The sequence below is a fragment of the Hoplias malabaricus genome, chromosome 14 (genome assembly GCF_029633855.1).
Source record: "Hoplias malabaricus isolate fHopMal1 chromosome 14, fHopMal1.hap1, whole genome shotgun sequence".
NCBI classification, from domain to species: domain Eukaryota; kingdom Metazoa; phylum Chordata; class Actinopteri; order Characiformes; family Erythrinidae; genus Hoplias; species Hoplias malabaricus.
In genome coordinates this window covers 10695683-10715566 of record NC_089813.1, presented here as the reverse complement: position 1 = coordinate 10715566, position 19884 = coordinate 10695683, and the positions used below count along the sequence as shown (strand labels likewise).

Here is a 19884-nt window from a genome sequence, read left to right as displayed (position 1 = left end):
AAATCTTCAAATTTTGAGTGGCCTTGGAGGGCAAAATGGACAAAGTTTAACCACTTAATGCCATAGATAATCTGGATATTACCAGGACTAATGAGGCATAAGGCAGGAACACACACTGGACAAGGCACCAGCCCATTATAGGTCATCTCATAAGTGAACAGTCTTTTTCTTAGCCTTTAGCCTTTAAATCATGGTAGGAAACCAGGCAGGTAAACCTCGCAGACACTGGGAGAACACACCAAACTCCTCACCAACAGGGACCTGATGTTAGCATGAACCGAGCATCCCAAGTTATCTGGAGCATTGTAATAGCTGATCTGTCTGTAGAGTCACCATGCCACCTCATTGTGGCCATGGAAGTATGAAATGGGGTGTGCTCATGTTAGCAATTTTGTAAATACACAATTTAATTTTTCATTTTGTGTGGCCAGGTGGCTCTAGTGTGACTGTTACACAGCTCCAGGGTCTGGTGTGCTCAGTTCAATAAATGCCTTGGTTCACTTTTGGTGAGGAGTTTGTGTTCTCCCTGTACCTGTGTGGGTTTCCTCCAGGGGCTCTGTTTTTCACCCATAATACAGAAAATCTTTGGCTGTGTGCTGGTGCAAGTGTGTGGGTGAATGTGTAATGCCCTGCAATGGACTGGCACCACTGCCCTAATTGTGCCCAGTGATTATGGGTATGCTAACCGCAGCCCTGATCTGAATGAACGGGTTAGACCTTAGTTGAAAAACGTCTGCACTCAGAAAATCCGGCCTGCCTTCTAGTCACAATGAGTGGAAATATTGTGTGTTTGATTCATTTGCCATGAAAATTGATTAAGGGGTGTTTTCTAAATAAAGAAGGGCTTTAACACTAATTACTCTACAGCTCCAACTTTCTGGGTATTAAGCCACCAAGGTGTTTGCACTCTCTGGAATTGAAAGCATAAACCCTGAACCAGGGGAACTAGATCGTAGGGAGCGAGTGAGCTGAGTAAGTGAGCGGAGCGTATTGGGACGCAGCCTCTTGTCACTGGCGCTGTGGCGCGCTCAGATGACGCGTTTAGCGCATTCCCTAATGAGAGTGGAACAGCCCAATGCTAATATACACTGTCATAGCTTTAGAGAGCTATTAGTGCTGTGTGAACGGTACGACGTACCTCCTTTATTTATTTAGACATTTTTAAACTACATTAATACGCGCGGAATTAAACAGCCGTCTTTTTCTAGCATATTCCTAGTCTCGTTTCTGGCGCGAAACCAGAGCAGACGGAGTAGTGCTAGACAGCGTTACTGTTAGCTTTACCAGGAGTTTAGGATTAGGCTCGTTTTGTTCCACATATTTTAGCCGTAGAGAGAGTTTCTCTGATATATTTTGGAAGAGAAAGGATAAATTTATTCGAGGATACCGGATTAAACATGCTTGAAGACTTGTTATAACCACCACCCGCCTTTTTGGTAAGTTTTTTTTTTGTGTGGAGGTATCTAGCTATTTATTTTAACTAGCTGAGCTTTCCTATTCAAAGCTTTTAGAGTAAGTTATCACCACTTGCTTTCCTTACTAACGATATTAGCTACAGTTGTGTTTTAGAACACATTTTCGGTCAATTGTGTATGTTTTTTTTTTTTGTTTACTGACTAATGTTTTAATCTCGCATATTCTGGATTATTAGACACATTAACACCTATATTAAACTATATGCCTTAACGGTATAACGTTTCCTATGCTACACAGGCTTGCGTTTTGGCTGCCATCTGACGTTAATTCATGTTCTTAAATCGCACCAAGGCTCTCACTCCCGTTAGCAGTTCATTTAGTTACATAATCTCATCATTGACAGCCTGCTCCATTTCATGTCCCTCAGGTTTCATCTAAGGTAACTTTACTCAAGTTCAAAATAAACGTCTACGTGTGTAACGAGTGGGCAGAGTGTAATTAGCCAGAACCAACTGTAGTATCTGTGGAGGTGTGACCCTGAAATCACTGTTTCATGGGCGTCGACTCCTGGAGAGTCGATTCTTGGACATCGTAGCAAAGAGATGTTATCTCTTTGCAAACGACTCTGAGTCGAAACACTTTGAATCGAACGTGTGTGCTACGTTGTTATTGGAGTGGAAAGAGTCGATTCCGTTGACTCCCAGAGGCAGGAGTCGAGATTCGGAGTCGACTGCAGAGTTCGGGAGTTGTTCATTACGAATGTGAACAGATAACTCACACCCCCGGCTCTCAGCGGCGAAATTAGAGGACGAGCTGGGTCGGATTAAGTCTCCAGATCCGATCCTGAAGTCTGGGCGTTAAACGTGTGCTGGAGACGTGTCTGCGTGACATTGACACCGGCCTGTGGTTTTCTCTGAATAACACGGGGTTACACTGAGTTTTCTCTCTGCTCGAACTGTCTGAGATCTTTCTCTCCGCCATGTGTCTGTAGCTCTGAGTTTGTTTGACTGAGGTCTGGAATTTAGGTGAACGGTCATCACAGGACTGTCACTATACAGCACTAGGCAGTAGCGACCTTTCGCTACAGGACAGTATCTTACCTCAAGGTTGCTTCTGTACTGAAAGGTAAGACGATTATTCTAGCCATTATTGACTGCTTTCTGGATTATTATTCAGCATTTCTCTGTGCTTCACTACTTAAGAAGCCTTAGATCTGTGATGGTATGTTTTTAAAAATTTGGAAGCTTCGTTCACACTCCTATTTTGCCCCTTGATGTTTGAGGAAAATATTTTACTTTTACTTTCGTTAGAGAAAGTATTAACGCTTCATTTCAAACTCTGATGCGCGCCAAGCGAAAAACTTCTGGTGTGGTTCATATGGCATCTAAACTAATCAATCACAGGACATGGAGTCACAAGATACAACACTAAACCCACCACGAGGAACCCAAAAACAAACAAACAAACAATCAGCAAAATACAAACTTGAAGCAATGAGGACTTACCTTTCCTTTATTTATTTTACTACTGGTTGTGTTTCCCGTTGGTAAAGAATACCACCAGGTACATAACCGCATGTGTTTTAGGCCAGTGTTACATCAAAAATCTATTATCAGACATCAGAATATATTTATTTATTTAGAGGGATAAACCCTGCCGGTCACCATCTGTAACCAAGTTGTAAACTGTAAACATGCCTGAGGCTAATTTTCTCTCAAATAGTGTATTTCACATCAAGCCAACACAAATGACTGTCTTAACATTGTAATTATTCTGTGAGGATCGTAGACTAGTCCTTTAAATTAAAATGAATAGTTTCAAAGCAATGCAAAAAAGTCACGTTTTCCTGTCCTATTTGTTTGTGAAAATCAGCATTGACAGACAGCACTGTTCCGGGTGAAATCCTCAAGACTAATGTGGTCATGTCGCCTACTTCTTTATCTAAGGACTGCACCCAGGGGTTGAACTGTTTTGCAGATTTAAGCTGATAAACTGTACTCTGCCCAAGTGCCTTGCGGATGTTTCAGGGTGTTACTGCATTTCTCCTTCAGTGTCTCTTTTATTAAGTTAATTTTCTCATCAGGGCAGGGACCAGTTGTAGTCTGAAGTTTTGTGGCCTTAGGTTGTGCACTGAAAGCAACTTTGCATGGCAGGTGGTCTTCACTGTACACAGCGTATCTGACAAAATGTGTCCACACATTTCACAAAGACTAAAAGTGAAACTGCTCTGGTGCATGTCCTTATTTGACTTTCCCAGGGTTATTATGTTGTATCCCCAGCAGTAAATATTATCCTGTCTCCCTGACACAAGTGTGTGAGGGCAAAACATTGTTCATTATTCACATGCCTGCATGTTTGTATATGCAGAATTAAAGCAAGGGTGTAGCAGATACATGTGGCCTTTGGAAGCCTGTCTTCAGTAAAGAGCTAAAAACAATGCTGTATATTTTAAAAAGGGATTATATTATTGTTTGATATAATTGTGTTTCTCAATATTCTCATTGTATTATTAGAATAGCCTTGTGATTTTGTTCTTTATCAATAATTTATTGATTTATTAACATTTTTAAGTTTGTAAACAAAACTACCTACCTCTCCAAACACAGTAAAAACAAACAAAGCCCATCTGGAAACTATCTTTTTCAACAGAAACAATCAGAAGGGCTTTGATTGTGTATTGTTCCTACTGTTTTTGAAGAAGCAGCAGTTCTCACACTCCGTGCTTAGCTTTGTACAAATTGCTCTTGGCCTTTGGTATGGATGATAATGTTATTGATTTTTAGTTACCGATTTTGACTGGATTCAGAAACTCGCTAAATACAGTGTATGTAAATTCCTGTTAAACTGAGAGAGTTATAAAAGGACCATTTTAATTTTATCTTAACCAGATAAATAGTTTATTTTCCAGAAATGTGGATTCTGGTTAACACCTACAATAGTGTGTGGTATAATTCTTTGTAAAGAGAGCAGAATAAACCTGTCTTAAAAAGACTGATTTAATTTGTTTTATTAATACACTATGAATTGTTAACTAACTATTAATAATCATCCAATAATGAACTACTTTTGAAAACTATTACAGTATAACATTTGATCTGTATAGCCCAGCAATTAAGTTTTAAGATTTGAGATCAACCTGCTGTGTAATAAGTATTAGTAAGAAATGAAATATGAGGAACAGTACAACATACATGCATGTAATACCAGACCAGATGACTTCTTCAAAATGTCTTTAATAATTAGATTTTTGTATTGTATTTAATGTTTGAGTTTTTATAAAACTTAAAGACTAACCAGCACTTAATGTACCTCCATGAATATTTCACATTATTTTAGTTACTGACGTATATAAGTATGAATTAAAATGAAAATAGCAGCTTAATTTGCTTTAAAACTGACAATTTTATTAAATTGGTGGAAAAACCTGAGCTCGCTACGGAAATTCTTGAACGCAACCGTGACGTCACTGGTGGACAACAGCTGAACAACGCCGCGGTAAAACACCGTTATGACCGACTGTTATGACAGTATCTAGCTAAATAACCAACATTATTCATGACAATAGCCTAGCAATAAGCTAAACTCAAATGTAGAGGTACCGTTATTCTTGTAAATGTGATCGAAGTCAAACTCGAATTCACCCGACACTATAAACCTCCGTAATGCAGCTACGTAGCTGAGTATAATCTGAGCCACCGAGTTTAGCGAGTCAAGCTAACGTTAACTAACACCAACTAAAACAGGCGAAGTAAGTGTACTCACCCTGTTTACCTCCATGTTACAGAGGCTCTTGAACACCTTTCGTTGGTGTCCTTACATGCCCATATTGTTGGAAAAGCGCCAGTGAAATGAGCTACAGATAACGGAGTGAGCGGATGGTCCTTTCCAAAGTGCCCGTTTAAAGTTGACAAATTTAGTCCATTTTCTGGATATTTTGGGATCTTTGGGCCATTTGTTCACAGATGTCCCACTGTTTATTGAATGATTGCAGCCAAAAACAACACACCTTTTCGTCATTTTGCATTAAATTAAGTGCAGCTTCTAGAGTTGTTGTCCACCATCTACGTCACAGGCAAGACGCCTATTAGAGTTTCCGAACACCGTTGGGCGGCGGGGGGGGACCAACGGTCTTTTAAACCTTATTCCTTGAATTAGTAAGAAATAACATGTTTTCTGACTATCAATAAACACAAGTTAGGAACTCAAATTCCACTGTATTTATTTGTTTGAACTTTCATAGAGCTGGTGCTTAGCCTTTAAAAGGATAGGTTACAGCGGTTACAGATAATGAATGAATGAATGAATAAAAAATGAATAAGATGTTTTCTTTGATTTGTTAAAGGGAGTCTCTAGATGTTTACCTTATTATTTACTATTCTTTTGATTTTTCTTCTCTCTGATTTCAGTGCAATGTCTCTGGTTTTCCCGCGACCCAACACCAGTGCAATCGGCAAAAAGGACAAGCGACTCATGGCCGAGGTGAACGCCTCCCCGCTCAAGCACTTTGTCACTGCCAAGAAAAAGATCAACGGCATCTTTGAGCAGCTTGGCGCATACATCAAAGAAAGCTCTGTCTTTCTGGAGGGTAGGTGCTCCAGAACTGCTGTAATTTCAACTGCTTGACTTACCTCTCACATAGGGTTTCAGGGTAGGAGAAATGGTCTGAGACCAGGTTCATCTTTATACTTCCTGAGGAACACAATTACATGAGGGTGCCCAGAGCTGATCTTAGATCAGCATTTGAGCTGTATAGTGTATCATTTGTGACTCTTGTTGTGATGCTGACCGTTGAAAGAGGCTGCAGTATCATTTTATAGCATTTTATTTTATATAGTAAGAAGAAAATCATTGTACTATTGTATATTTGTAGCCATCACGTGGCCGTAACTAGCTCCTTTGTTGTGAGATACAGGCGAATAATTTTAGGAGTGCTTATCACACAGTTATCAATCTGGATGTTAGACTTACCATTCCCAAGACTGTTAACCTGCTAAAGGAATTCTGACAGTTATGTAACAGACAGGCAATATTAGCCTTTCTAAAGGATCAAGCAGCAACAAAGTCCGGCTTAGTCAGTGCTGTGTCTGAGCAAGAGCAGAAAAGAGTGTCTCTTTCCGCAGACTGCCTTTTAGTCATCAGTTTCCATTCTGAATTCTTGCATAGGTGAAGAATTAAGTAGTCAAGTTGCCATTCCATCTTTCTTTAATTCCTTCCATGCAAGATGTTTTAATTATGATATGATTATGTATATAAATAATGAACTAAATCAATCAGCAACAACACACAACTAAACCACATTCTATTCTGTGTTGACATGAGTCTAATTTTGTGCTCATCACTGAATGTTTAAAGCACTGAATGTTGCTAGTTTCCTTCATTCATGTGTTGTATTTCTGTGACAGAGACCTACAGTAATGAGGAACTGGATCCAGTCACTACAGAGGAACAGGTGGTGGAGGTGCGAGGTTACCTGTCAAAGGTGTCAGGGATCGGTGAGGTCCTGTCCCGTAGACACATGAAAGTTGTCTTCTTTGGCAGGTAAATTACTATACACTGTTGATAACACCTGAAGTTGATTTGTTGAATATTCCTAGGGCTTGGTCTCATTTCAGCTTAAGGAGAAGGAAGGGGAAATACCTATGAGTTTAAGGCTTTATTATTTAGGGTGTGGTGTTTTAAGTGGTTAATGTACTTAGGGCTTTGCCTTCACTTGCTTGCTGTTTATTGCATAACTCTATAACAAATTATATGAATTGACAGCCTGAGCCTAGTTTCATGACACATTAAATTTATCTGTTGTTTTAGCATATCCACTTTTGCTTTGCACAATAGTGGTTACATTTTTTATAAACGTTTGGAAAAAGACTTGCATTTTAAGGCCTTATGCAAATTTTTGTTCAGTTCACTTTAGATGGTTTCACCAAAAAAAAAGAGATGAGTGTTACTTGTCGCTCTTAAACAAAGCTTCTCTTCAAGACTTTGAGAGAAAAAAGTTGAGAGTAAAAACTAACTCTTGTATGTGAAACCTCTTGAACCTCTTGTATCCACAGGACCAGCAATGGCAAAAGTTCTGTCATCAACGCCATGCTGTGGGATAAAGTCTTACCTTCAGGAATCGGACACACCACCAACTGCTTCCTGCGCGTAGAAGGTACTGATGGCAATGAGGCGTTTCTGCTTACAGAGGGATCAGATGAAAGGAAGAGTATTAAAGTGAGTGATGTTTTGTTTTAACTGATCAATTGATATGAACCAGAGCTCATACGGTGCATGATTTTGAGTTATTTCACGTGTCATAGATTATTTGTGTTTTTATGTTGAATAAATGTTCTTATCATCTACAAAGGTCTACATATGAATGCATTGAGAGTCTGATAAAGGTCCAGTGAATCCAAGTTAGCATCTTTACAGACAGGTATTGCTTTCTATATCAGAAAGTCTCAGAAGAATGCCCTCCATTCATATAATATTTTGGGCTTCTCTGGTTTTTAATACAGTAAACCAATTTCACCTTTAATTTATATCTCAAGGCTAAGAATTAGAGGAGTTAGTTTTAAATGAGTGATACAACAATACGGCACATGTCTCCTGCATTAGTATCTGTTGCACATTCTTCACCAGGCAAAACAAACCAACTGTACCATGTCCAGTTGTATGTGTTGAGCCAAAGAACAACCCACAGCATAAAAGAATGTAGAAGGCCCTGTTTGCTGACATGTAGCAGCAGGTTATGGAAGGATCCTTGTTTCCTAGCACTGTTGTAGGTCAGCTTCATCCTTGCATTAGATTATGAAAGTTTGTGACACTATAAATTTATACAAATGTGTGATTGCAATATAAAACTCGACACTTCCCTCACTGTAGACTAATACATTCTAGCTCTGTCAGTTGACTGGCCTATAATTAGCCCTGCAAAGAGTCTGCGGTTCATCCTGGCCAGTTGTCACAGGGCCACACGTTTTACCATCCGACCCCTGGTCTTATGACTTGCACTGCAGGTCAGAGAAAGTCACGTCTGTGTTCCCTGGAAAACCTTACCCTCTGTGGAATGTTACTAGCTCTCATTGGTAATCATTATTATATTTGAAATTAAAGTTAATTGACATATACAGGACTATTTGATGAGCCTTACGTTTCCTTTGGAGAGCGCACAAAACCCAGCTTTTGATCCCTATCAGCACATGAATATAGCTCAGCCACAGCAGGACCTGGCTTCTGGCTGTCAAATGTATGTGCATTGCATTGGATCTGGGGCAGAGTGCCACTCTAATACCCCCTTGTAGTCACTCTCTCACCCCCCCTCGTATCTCACGTAACATCCTGACTGCTAGCCTAGCTACTGACCAAAAGGCTAAGAATGCAGTCAAGCTTGCGTTATTGTGAATCTGGCATCGCTGATTAAACAAGATTTAAATGAAGACATTGTTTGTTTTTTTATGACAGCCAGGTAACTAACTGTCTTGCTAATGTTAGCGTTTAGCTTATTGTTTAAGTAATCTGTTTGCTCCATTATGGAGGTGTTAAATGGCACCAATAAGATCCATAGCATAGCAGTCAGCTGAGTTATGTTCTTCGTTCTGTTTGAGGAAGTTACTGAGCAACTAACCTTCACTGCAGTTTATAACCAAACACTCTCCACTTTTATATAATGAAAAAACTACTAAATTGACATCATATATTAATCATGAGAGTTCAACACACAAAAAAAGAACAAAAACAAACAGGAATTACACTAAGCTGCACCTGTAGGGTTTGTTTTAATGTGTGTGTGCTCACATTTGACAGACAGTGAACCAGCTGGCCCATGCTTTGCATCAAGATGAGGATCTGGATGCGGGAAGCCTGGTGTGTGTCATGTGGCCTAAAGGAAAGTGTGCTCTGCTGCGTGACGACCTGGTGCTGGTGGACAGGTAAGCTGACAGATCAGAGACACACACAGATTTAATGCTCTGTCTTAACACCAGTCTTTAGACACTTTTACCAGGTCATGGCAGATAATTTTATTTTCAGAATTCCATGTTATTATTTAACATAATTAATATTTGTGTGTATTTATATGACAAGTAGGAACAAAACTTATTGAAAGAGAACTAATAATAGTGAGCACACAGAGCTGTATTTAATCTATTATTTTATCTGTATATCATAAAATTTTTCCCAGCCCTGGCATAGATGTCACCACAGAGCTGGACAGCTGGATTGACAAATTTTGCCTGGATGCTGATGTTTTTGTGCTGGTGGCCAATTCAGAGTCTACCCTGATGCAAACGGTGAGTTTATATCATGAAATACATGCATTCCTCCCCCTCCAAATGGAGTCAGATTCTCAGCGTAGGTGTTGTTTTGCTGTTGGTAGGAATTAAATGTGTAGGATTATTGAACCAAATGCCACAAGGATAATTCTAAGCAGTTCTGACACAAACAAAAGACTTTTGCAGATGGGAATGTGATTGTGTGAGTTAACACTGGCCTAGGCTTAGAGGCCTCTATTGGATCAGGGGCGCTCAAAGAATGTCTGTAATCTTAACACCTACAGGATGGTATCCATGCAGTGGATTAGCTGGATTTGGATGGGGAACATAATTGTTTGACTAAGGTCTAGAATCATAGTGTCTCTCAATCTTTCCTTCTGTAGGAGAAATCATTTTTCCACAAGGTGAATGAGCGACTCTCAAGCCCCAACATCTTTATCCTAAATAACCGCTGGGATGCCTCGGCCAGTGAACCTGAGTACATGGAAGAGGTAAGACGGAGCGACAGAACACACAAGACACGTGCTCCAGAAGGCTAGGCCTCTGCAGTACCACAAAAGTGTGTAATGTTACATCGATAATAGCACATCAGACACGTGTGAAAACGTTACAGCAATAAACTGTTAATGTGGTATGGGCATGACACATATTCTTAAGCCCAGATGATGATTCCTTCTATTTTGTTTATTGCTTGCAGTAGGGACAGCTTTTTTAATGGGATTGTCTTGATTAATATATGTTTTTGATCTAAGAAAAGAGTCTTTTAGATAAATATTACTGTAATAGTTGGGTTGTGTTGACATTGTGATCCGTCTGTGTTTCACAGCAGTGCACATAAAACCTAATGAGGCTCATAACAATGTGCAGATGGATAACTGTATATTTTTTAATGTAAGGATTTATTATTTATAAGATTTTTTTTAAATGTACTTGGTTTCCAGTACACAAGCCATTACAGAACACACACCCTTGTGATTGAGGACATCAGTGTTTAGTCTGTATTAGGCTGAGCATGTGAGAGTGAAAGCACCTGCTTGTTTCAGGTCAGACGACAGCACATGGACCGCTGCACAAGTTTCCTTGTGGATGAGCTTGGGGTGGTGGACCGAGGACAGGCCAGTGATCGCATCTTCTTCGTCTCTGCTAAAGAAGTACTCCAGGCACGAGTGCAAAAGGCTCAGGGCATGCCTGAAGCAGGTAGCAATATTTTTGTAAAGTCTTAAGCCTTAAACAGGGCACTGTGGGATTTCCACAATATCTAGCTTTCATACTTTAACAATGAACCCTCTGCACTTAAGTTGTGCACCATGTACTCTTTCTGTAACTTACAGTAAATATCTGAAGATTTATACAGTACTTAAAAGATGGAGATGTTAGGAAGTGGTTCTCTACTGTGTTAGACTTAAGCTGCATAATTCTTGGGGAATTCATAAAGTAAGCCCTACATCCACATGGCCTCAGGTTGTCACAGTTGTCATGCCTCTTTCTTCTGCAGGTGGTGCCCTGGCTGAAGGCTTTCAAGCTAGAATGTTTGAGTTTCAGAACTTTGAGAGGCGTTTTGAGGTAAGGATTCAGTGTCATTTAAGGCTCTAAAATAATATTTTTATATATTTAATAGGCGCCAATTGCTTTTATTGAAAAAACTGATTATTTATAATTTGTGTACTTGTAGGAGTGCATCTCACAGTCAGCGGTGAAAACAAAGTTTGAGCAGCACACTGTGAGGGCAAAGCAGATTTCAGAAGCCCTCAGACTGATCATGGACTCTGTGCATGTGGCTGCCCAAGAGCAGAGGTGTGCAATCAAGTAACACTAGGTTCCAAGAGAAATGTTTATCTTAAACCAGGGTGAACAGTGCTTCCTTCAGTACTGAACAAATCCCATGCCCTGAGCAACTGTGTATTCTGACTTGGAATTTTACTCATTTAATTAAGCATTAGTTGTTAATTATTTGTCTGTTGAAAATAATTACTGTGCTGGATTGTCTCAAATTAAAAAACTAAAATAAAACTATAAAACATACCATGAACCCAAACTCGAAAAAAGCAATGTAATTTAAATTTCAGCAGCACATCCAAACCTGCTGAACATTAGTTAGTGTTTGCTGTTACTTCATTGTTTATTTTGACTCTGTGTTTAGGATACACTGCATGGAGACGAAAGAGGAACGTGAGGACAGGTTGGAGTTTATAGATAAGCAGCTGGATCTGCTCACCCTGGACTGTAAAAGTAAAATCAAGAAGATCACAGAGGAAGTGGAGAAACAGGTAACAAATATAATCTACATTTACGCTGTTTTGTTGTCTTGTAAAGAAAGAACATTATGTACTCTTCTTCAGACGAGCAGTATGTAGAAAACTTTAATTACTCAATCATTCATCAGCTCAATCATTTTTCAACTTGCTTACTCAGTGCAGTACCATCAGAAAGGATTGGTCGGCGGTGTGTGCTGTCTTTCACTGCCTGTCGCTTATAGTTGATTAATTTTTTTAGATACAATTTCTTGTACTCAAAGTATGTACTTGCCTGTACTTTTAAAATGTGTAGACTTGAATTCACCAGCACTGTCAGCCTGATTTTGAACGTTTTTCTCTAATCGTTGAGTTGCTGTAGGTCTGCAATAATCGTTTCTGCATTTTAGGTGTCAAATGCAATGGCTGAGGAAATACGGAGACTGCATGTCCTAGTGGACGAGTTCCACCTGGACTTCCACCCCTCACAAGTGGTTTTGAAGGTGTATAAAAATGTAAGTGTTCTGTAGCCTTCAGTTTTTCTCAATAATACGCTCTCTACTTTCACTTTCTTATTTACTGTTTAATGTTTAAAGAGAGTGCTTCCAGGTGGAACGTCGGTTTTTCTGGTCATGCTGTGTCTTATTAGTGTTAACAAAAGTGGATGGCTGACCTTTGGCTCCTGCAGGTTAAATCTGTTTGTTGTTTGATTGCAGGAGCTACATAGGCACATAGAGGAGGGACTTGGCAGGAATATGTCTGAGAGATGCTCCAACGCTATCACCGCAGCCCTTCAGACCACACACACTGAAATGATAGGTGTGTACTATATTTATAAGTGGCGGGTCACTTCAGGGCTTATATGTCTTGCTAAATCACTTTTTAATCTGTCAATCAAACACTCATTTATTGTACTTTACTCTATGTGAGGCCTGTATATAACCACAGTGCCAGGTTAATTAACATTACTATTGCCTTTTCACTCAGAGGGCCTGAAGCCCCTTCTGCCTGTATCAGTCCGGGAACAGGTGGATAAGATGGTGTCCAGGCAGTGCTTCAGCCTCAGCTATGACCTCAACTGTGACAAGTTGTGCAGTGACTTCCAGGAGGACATTGGTTTCCACTTTTCTCTTGGTTGGACTATGCTGGTCAACCGCTTCCTTGGACCTAAGAACACACGCCGTGCCCTTATGGGTTACAGTGACCAGGTACTGGCCTTATCCATGTGATGACCAAGATTAGTTAGATTAGCTCTTTGCAAGATTAGCTCAAGCCTCTGTAGGCAGCTTTGAAATGTGAGACAACTATGCAATATTTGTTACCTTCCTCTCTGTTACAAACAAAGGATATTTTTGTGTTTGTATTTAATCTTCTTGGTTTAACAATAATGCCAGTGAATTTACTTTACAGTAAGGCTTTGTGGGGGGGGGGCTGTTTGAAAATGCAGTGCTAAATGTTAATACTGGAAGTGTGAATTTTACATTGTAATTGTTGATACATACAGCTTCTAAGGCTATAACCATATCAGGTCAGTATTGATGATGCTATGTGACTAATTCAAGCTTAAAACAGTCTATTGCTGATAAATCCCTAGCTCTCCACTAAGGGTCTCTTATTTATATGTGCGTGTGATTGTCCACAGGTTCCCAGGCCCTTGGCCATCACCCCGGTCAGTACCGCCATGCCCCCTTTCCCTCAGGGTTCCATGACACAAGAAGAGCTCATGGTCTCCATGGTGACAGGACTTGCTTCTCTCACCTCCCGGACGTCCATGGGGATTATAGTTGTGGGAGGCGTGGTAATTATCATATAGTTTCCTCTTAATATGCCAACAACTATAAATATACCTAGGCCTCCTCCTGGATTAAAAATGTCTGTTTTTGTCTTACACTTTGATATGTATTTGAAGTAGAAACATACCTAATATATGTGTGTCTTTTGCTTTGTAGTAATGTTGATTCTTTCTGTCTCTCTGACAGATCTGGAAGGCAGTGGGATGGAGGCTGATTGCTTTGTCTGTGGGGCTCTATGGCCTGCTGTATGTGTATGAAAGGCTCACTTGGACCACCAGGGCTAAAGAAAGGGCATTCAAGAGGCAATTTGTGGACTACGCCTGTGAGAAGCTTCAGCTTATAGTCAGCTACACTGGGTCCAACTGTAGCCATCAAGTCCAGCAGTAAGTCTCAGCTCAGATTATATAGACCGTATGTCAGTAAAATGTTGTATTTGGGAAGTTAATGTCACATGCCATTTAATAATTTACAGCACTGCAACACTAACCCATATAATTAAGTATTTCATGGTTTATTTCACATTCATGTTCTTTCCAAATGACTTTGGTAGTTTAAAGTGATATGATTGATTTTATTTTGATTTCTACTATAAACAAAGAGACACAATTCCTTTTCTGTAACATTGAGTGAGTTTGCAGGCCTTTAAAGCTGGCCCAATGCTGCATCACAGCCAATATTTCCCAGTAAATCTCCACTAATCCTCATGCTGTTGCAGTTTTGGCCTGAGAACTGCAGTGTAATCCAAAGTTGTGTGCTAGCACCACTGGTAAATTTGCTTAAGTTGTGCTTTTAAAGAAAATGTCGTTTTGACTTAATGTTATTACATAATCACAGCTGGAATAAATAAGCACAGATTTGTGGGTGTTTTTTTTTTTTTCTTGCTGACCAAATTTCTTGCTCACTACCTCCACCTAGTGAAGAAAACTATGCAATGCTGTGAATTTGTGTGAGCCACTGCCTTTTAGAGAGATTGCGTTCTGGGTGTGTTTTCAAGAACAAAATATTTAATGCTCTGTATAGAGCTGGACGATATGCACAAAATGTATATCACAATATATTTCTTATTTTGGTCAATGCCATATAATTTCAATATCGATGTGAACTGAGGGCAGCACCCTGTAATGTCCATCAGTCAGTGACAGACCCTGTAAATAATGTATATTTAAATATTGAAAATGATTATAAAATTCATATCATTATTATTGAAACATTTTATATTGTCATCGTCAATATATTTATATTGAATTATTGTTTAGCCATAGCTGTGTATTTATTCATTTGTGCAAGATTTTGTATGGAGTGGTGCATTGATTTAAGTGTCACTTGGGAAATTAAAATCAAGAGTTTTTGAAAGCTAGATTTAGAAGTATTCCACTGATTAAATATCAGTGCTCTTTTGATCACTATATGTGTGTGTGTGTGCGCGCAACAGGGAGTTGGCAGGCACGTTTGCCCAGCTGTGTCAGCAGGTGGATGTGACACGGCAGCAGCTGGAGGAAGAGATTCAGGACATGAACCGCAAGATAGAACAGCTGGATACTCTACAGAGTAAAGCTAAGCTGTTCAGGTAACAAACAACATATTAAATATTCCTTCCATAGATGTCATGCTGAGAGGAATGGTGTTGTTACTAGACTTATCTTAAGACCAATTTGTTTACTGATATGGGGTGAAATTTGGGGTTCAAAGTGACCAAAATAATAACTCCTCTTATTATTGGTACTGTGCATGTTTAAGAGTAAAATAAATGCTGCATGTACAGGGACACGTTAAAGGTGCTTTGACATGCACAGTTATTAGCCTTTTCCTGCAGCCCTTTCAGTTCTCTTGGTATTACAAATTTTGTAAGCAGTCTAATTCTCTCTCTGTTTGTGTTTTTGTAGGAATAAAGCTGGCTGGCTTGACAGTGAGCTGAACATGTTCACCCAACAGTACCTTCAGCAGGGCCGATAAAGGGTTAATATACTAATTAACGAACAAGACCAACACTAAAAGTGCTGACTAATCCTTAACATGGATTATACCGCTGTTCTTTTACAATTAACTAACACGTTTTAGCCATGCTTTTTTAGAGAGGACTTCATATGACTCTACACAATCATTTGCCATCAACTTTCTAAAATCAGCTTTTCCTGCCTTTGAGGGTATGGTCATGATGAACTGTACCACACTGAGGAAAGGTGACCGAACAGGTCTTTTTGTTTAATGTTCTTTTTGTAAAGAGATGCTCACTTTTTATGTCCTAAGTTATTGTTTGCATTTGACTTCATGTGAAGTTGCTGTTGTTGTCTTTGTCATCTTTATAGGTCATGACTCTCGGATTCGGTGATATTCCCTGCTTGCTAGAGTAGGTTGAATGTGACAGGTAGTAATTTTGATTGCGCCTTCACATTTTGTTTGACGGGCCAATTGGTTCCTCGACCTGATGAAATCAATATCAGGGATACTTGTTGATTTCACACCTAGTAAATGCACTTAATGTTAAGGAAGAGTTTAAAAAATGTCGCCAAATGCTTAATGTCAGTGAAGATGTGCACAAATCACAACTCAGCAGAGTCGTGTAGGTATTGTCCATGTGATCTAATTAATCAAGACATGGCTTTTGAATCTGCATGGACAGCAGTTATGCAGGCTTCCTTATTGATTTGCACAGACATATAAATAATGCATTGTGCTGGTGTCTTTGTCTAATTCTACTGCAGTTTTATTTAATGTAATTTATACTCTTTGCTGGTTTATAATGTTGCATCAGTGTTTGCAAAATGAGACATAAGAACGATTCCAGAAGGTAGTCAGATGCTGTTGATTCCAGTTTTGGATGCATGTTGAAAGCTCCAGTAACAAATAGGATGGTTTTGGCTCTGTAACAAAAGAAGGCAGGTTAAAATGTAGCGGTGTGTTACACTTGCCATGGTCCCTGTTTTGTGCAGTAGTAGCACTCATTCAGCATTGAGCTGGAAGTACCTGCAATGTTGTTGATAATGTATGAAGGTATTCTGTTTATAGTAAACAAAGAAAACTCCTTAAAAGAAGTGCTTTACCTTTATGGTATGGTTTAGATTTTGATGTTAATAGGCAGTAGAGACATTGATGGAAGAGAAATGATCTGAAGAGTACATAGAAATTGAACAGAGAACTAGCTTTATGCGAATCCTGCTTGAAACTGATGCATTTCTGTTTTGAGGAACAAATCGTTTAATCATATTTAAAGGGATGAAATCTTCAATAACATGATGCCTCCAGGATTATTTTGTTTCCTACACCTGCACCATATTGGCTCAAGCTGCAATATCATTACTGGTTGTAGAAGGTATATTCCAAGAGCATACAGCCCCTAGATATAATGGCTATGTACGTGTATAAACCACCAGTTATCCTTCCTGTCTCCCAGTCCTGTAATAGCTTGTTGGGTTTGCGTTTTGGTTTGTGCCAAGTGTTTGAAGGAAGCACTTCGAAGGGATCTTCACTGTTTGTGCACTTTATATTTGCTGCTTTTTTTTCTTTTTTACGTTAAATGTATTATCTTTTGCCTTGTGGTCAGTAAGCAGAGAACTCTTATTGACCTATAGATTCCACGTCAGTAGCTATGTATAGATGTGTGCATGTAGTGACTGTAATATGATGCCTTGTAACCCACAAATGTTACGAATAATAATAATAAAAAGTACTGTTTCTTCATTGTATGTATTTATTTATTAAAATTAAGATCTGTACTCCCAACATAAGAATGCAACAATGGTTTGATATTCAGAGCCTTGCACAGTTATTGTAGATTACTGCACACTAATGTTTCGTTCATACTGGTCTATACACGGCAGTTTGTTCATGTATTTCTCTTTCTTTGTTTTGCTCTGGTGTCGACTAAAGGACTATGTGTACAGAATGCTGTAAGCCTATATTGTGAAAACACCTGCTGGTAAAAGAGATCATTCATTAAATCATCATCCATAACCGTTTCATTCTGTTCAGGGTCAGGGTGGGTCCGGAACCTACACAGAATCACTGAGCACAAAGCAAGAACACGGTCCATCACAGGGAATCAAACACTCACCCAGTCATTGACACACCTATGGGCATTTACATAAAGGCAATACAGCTACCAATGTGTTTTTTGGAGGAAACGAGCACATGGAGGATACCCATGCAGACATGGGGAGAACACAACAGACATGACCCAATGTAGGAATTGAACCAACAATCCCAGGATCATGGAGTTGTTTGGCAGAGACACTACCTGTTGTAAAAAGAGCTCAGTAAATAAAATGGAATTTATTTAATTTCAAAAACTGAACTGAAATTTATATACGGCTTACGATAAGGTTTAATGAATTTTCCCAAATCTTCTAAAATGTATCATTCTTGTTGTGTAGACTTGACAGTAGCTGAATAATTAAATATGCTTTTAGCTAAGTGGAGTTAATTAAGTTGCATACTGCTTAATTATGGAGAGCTAATTAACTGTTTTAATGAGGTGTTGTAACACTACTGAAAAATGCTCACTTTTGTCTAATTAAATAAAATTTTTAACTAGCTTGTGCTCTAAATAAATTCTGATATCCATTGTGTTGTTTCAGGTGGCACACTGGTTGTGGGCTACTCAGATATACGTTTGGTTTTAGCCAGTCCTTGTGCTGTTCGAGTTGGTTTAGGGGCCAAGGTCATAGAATTTTGGCCAAAATAACAAAGCTAATTCAGAAAGTGTCCCCCACATTAGGTGAAGTCCCTTAGTTCTTAACTAATATTTCAGTATTCAAACAGTAATTAAGTCTTAATGAATAAAGTATGACTACTCTCAATGTTCCCTGACCTAATTAGCATGTTAATTATCATTAGCAGCAAGGAAAAGTACCAGCTGAAGCTAAATGAGCAACTCCATCACACTCTGCTCCGAATGTCTTTTCACTTGAATCAGAATATATGAAATTTGTTCCGACATGTTATTGCAGTGGTGATCCCAGTGCTGATCCAGTTTCAGGACTGAACTGAATTCTACTTTTGAACAATTTTGTCTAATGTTTTCACAGTAAACTGACCTAACGTGATGTAATGTTTCACTATCATGAATTTAAAATAATCACTGGAATTCAATCCACAATTTAAAAGTCCGTTTTCAAATACCTCATGACATTTCAAGCCTGATATTTGCAATACTGTCATTATAAGATATTGCCACTTCATAATAGTGATATGTAAAATGAATAAAAACTAAAGCTAAGGTAGTTGTGAAAACCATTTTCTCATTTTAATTATTAAAAAGTAAAGGTAAAATACGTTTTTAAAAGAAGAATTAATAATTAGCTCTAAGCTATTATGTTCATTTTTCTTATCTCTAAAAAAAAATCAAATCTGGCAACCCTTTCCACCATTGACGCCACAGATCTGAGGGGAGTAACGGTCTTTTCATTTATATGACGATTTTGAGGTAACGTAGGATACATGGAGGAAAAAAAACTAAAAACTGATATTTATCTTCGTTTATTTAGTTTATTGTGGTTGCTTCAGGCACGTTTATCAACGCGATTGAACTAGAAGGAATTTTTATTCATTGAGAATCAATTAATTTTGACTTAATTTATCGCCAGGAATTTTTATCTAGCTAGCTGATAGCTAAGTTGGCTAACATCTAGCTAGCGATAGGGGTCGGAACATGTTGCCTTTAGACGCCGCAAATGAAGCCTAGTTATTTTCTTGGAATTAATTACTGAGGCGTTTTTTGTATTTATTCATGCACCAACATATAAAACCCCACTTTTAAATGTAGTTTAGCTTAATATTTGTCAAACAAAAGATAATTTAGTAAGTACATTATCTAAAAATATCTAGCAGAAAATGTTGACAACATCTTGTAAGAAATTAGTTTAAATTTGACGTTAGAATTTTGAAAATGAACATAAATGTTAGATAGCGTTAATTAATATGTTTAATAATGAGGTGGCTGATAATATCTATTTGTTTTTACCTTGTTAACATGTCAATGTGATGTTTTTTTTATATGTTAGCATAGAAATTTCCTGAGATAGATATGCACTATAGCTATAAACATATAGATATGTTTAGTTAAATAAGCAGCATGTCTTAGCATTTCTATCTTGAAACTGCAGCGTTTCACAGACACAAACAGGTGAATTCAGGCAATCAGGGTGTCTTATGTAGTAAACATAAGGAGCCAGCCTCATCAACTTTTGGGTTGTT

At 38.7% G+C, this 19884-nt stretch overlaps 2 protein-coding genes across 10 annotated transcripts in view; both read left to right on the top strand.

Annotated features, from left to right (window-relative positions):
- The first annotated feature begins 1072 nt into the window (after positions 1–1072).
- mfn2 (mitofusin 2) lies at positions 1073–17604 on the top strand. Of its 2 annotated transcripts, none has more exons than XM_066644266.1 (18): positions 1073–1436; positions 5823–6001; positions 6819–6954; positions 7467–7629; positions 9202–9326; positions 9578–9686; positions 10052–10159; positions 10712–10865; positions 11164–11231; positions 11341–11462; positions 11809–11935; positions 12310–12414; positions 12616–12718; positions 12887–13107; positions 13542–13697; positions 13879–14075; positions 15125–15259; positions 15576–17603. In XM_066644266.1, the coding sequence occupies exons 2-18, from the start codon at positions 5827–5829 to the stop codon at positions 15643–15645; spliced, it is 2274 nt and encodes a 757-aa protein (XP_066500363.1). In that variant the 5' UTR covers positions 1073–1436; positions 5823–5826; the 3' UTR covers positions 15646–17603. The 2 variants fall into 2 exon arrangements, with proteins under 2 accessions (XP_066500363.1, XP_066500365.1); XM_066644268.1 differs by lacking the exon at positions 1073–1436 and adding an exon at positions 2137–2541 and having other exon boundaries at positions 15576–17604.
- A 1459-nt stretch (positions 17605–19063) lies between these two features.
- prdm16 (PR domain containing 16) overlaps positions 19064–19884 on the top strand; it is a 284189-nt gene continuing 283368 nt past the window's right edge. For 6 of the 8 annotated variants that reach the window (XM_066643466.1, XM_066643465.1, XM_066643464.1 and 3 more), the window contains exon 1: positions 19064–19114. The gene's annotated coding sequence lies outside the window, so the exon portion shown is untranslated. Of the gene's footprint in view, positions 19115–19337; positions 19489–19884 lie in introns of those variants that run through there. The other 2 variants (XM_066643472.1, XM_066643461.1) reach the window with 1 other exon arrangement.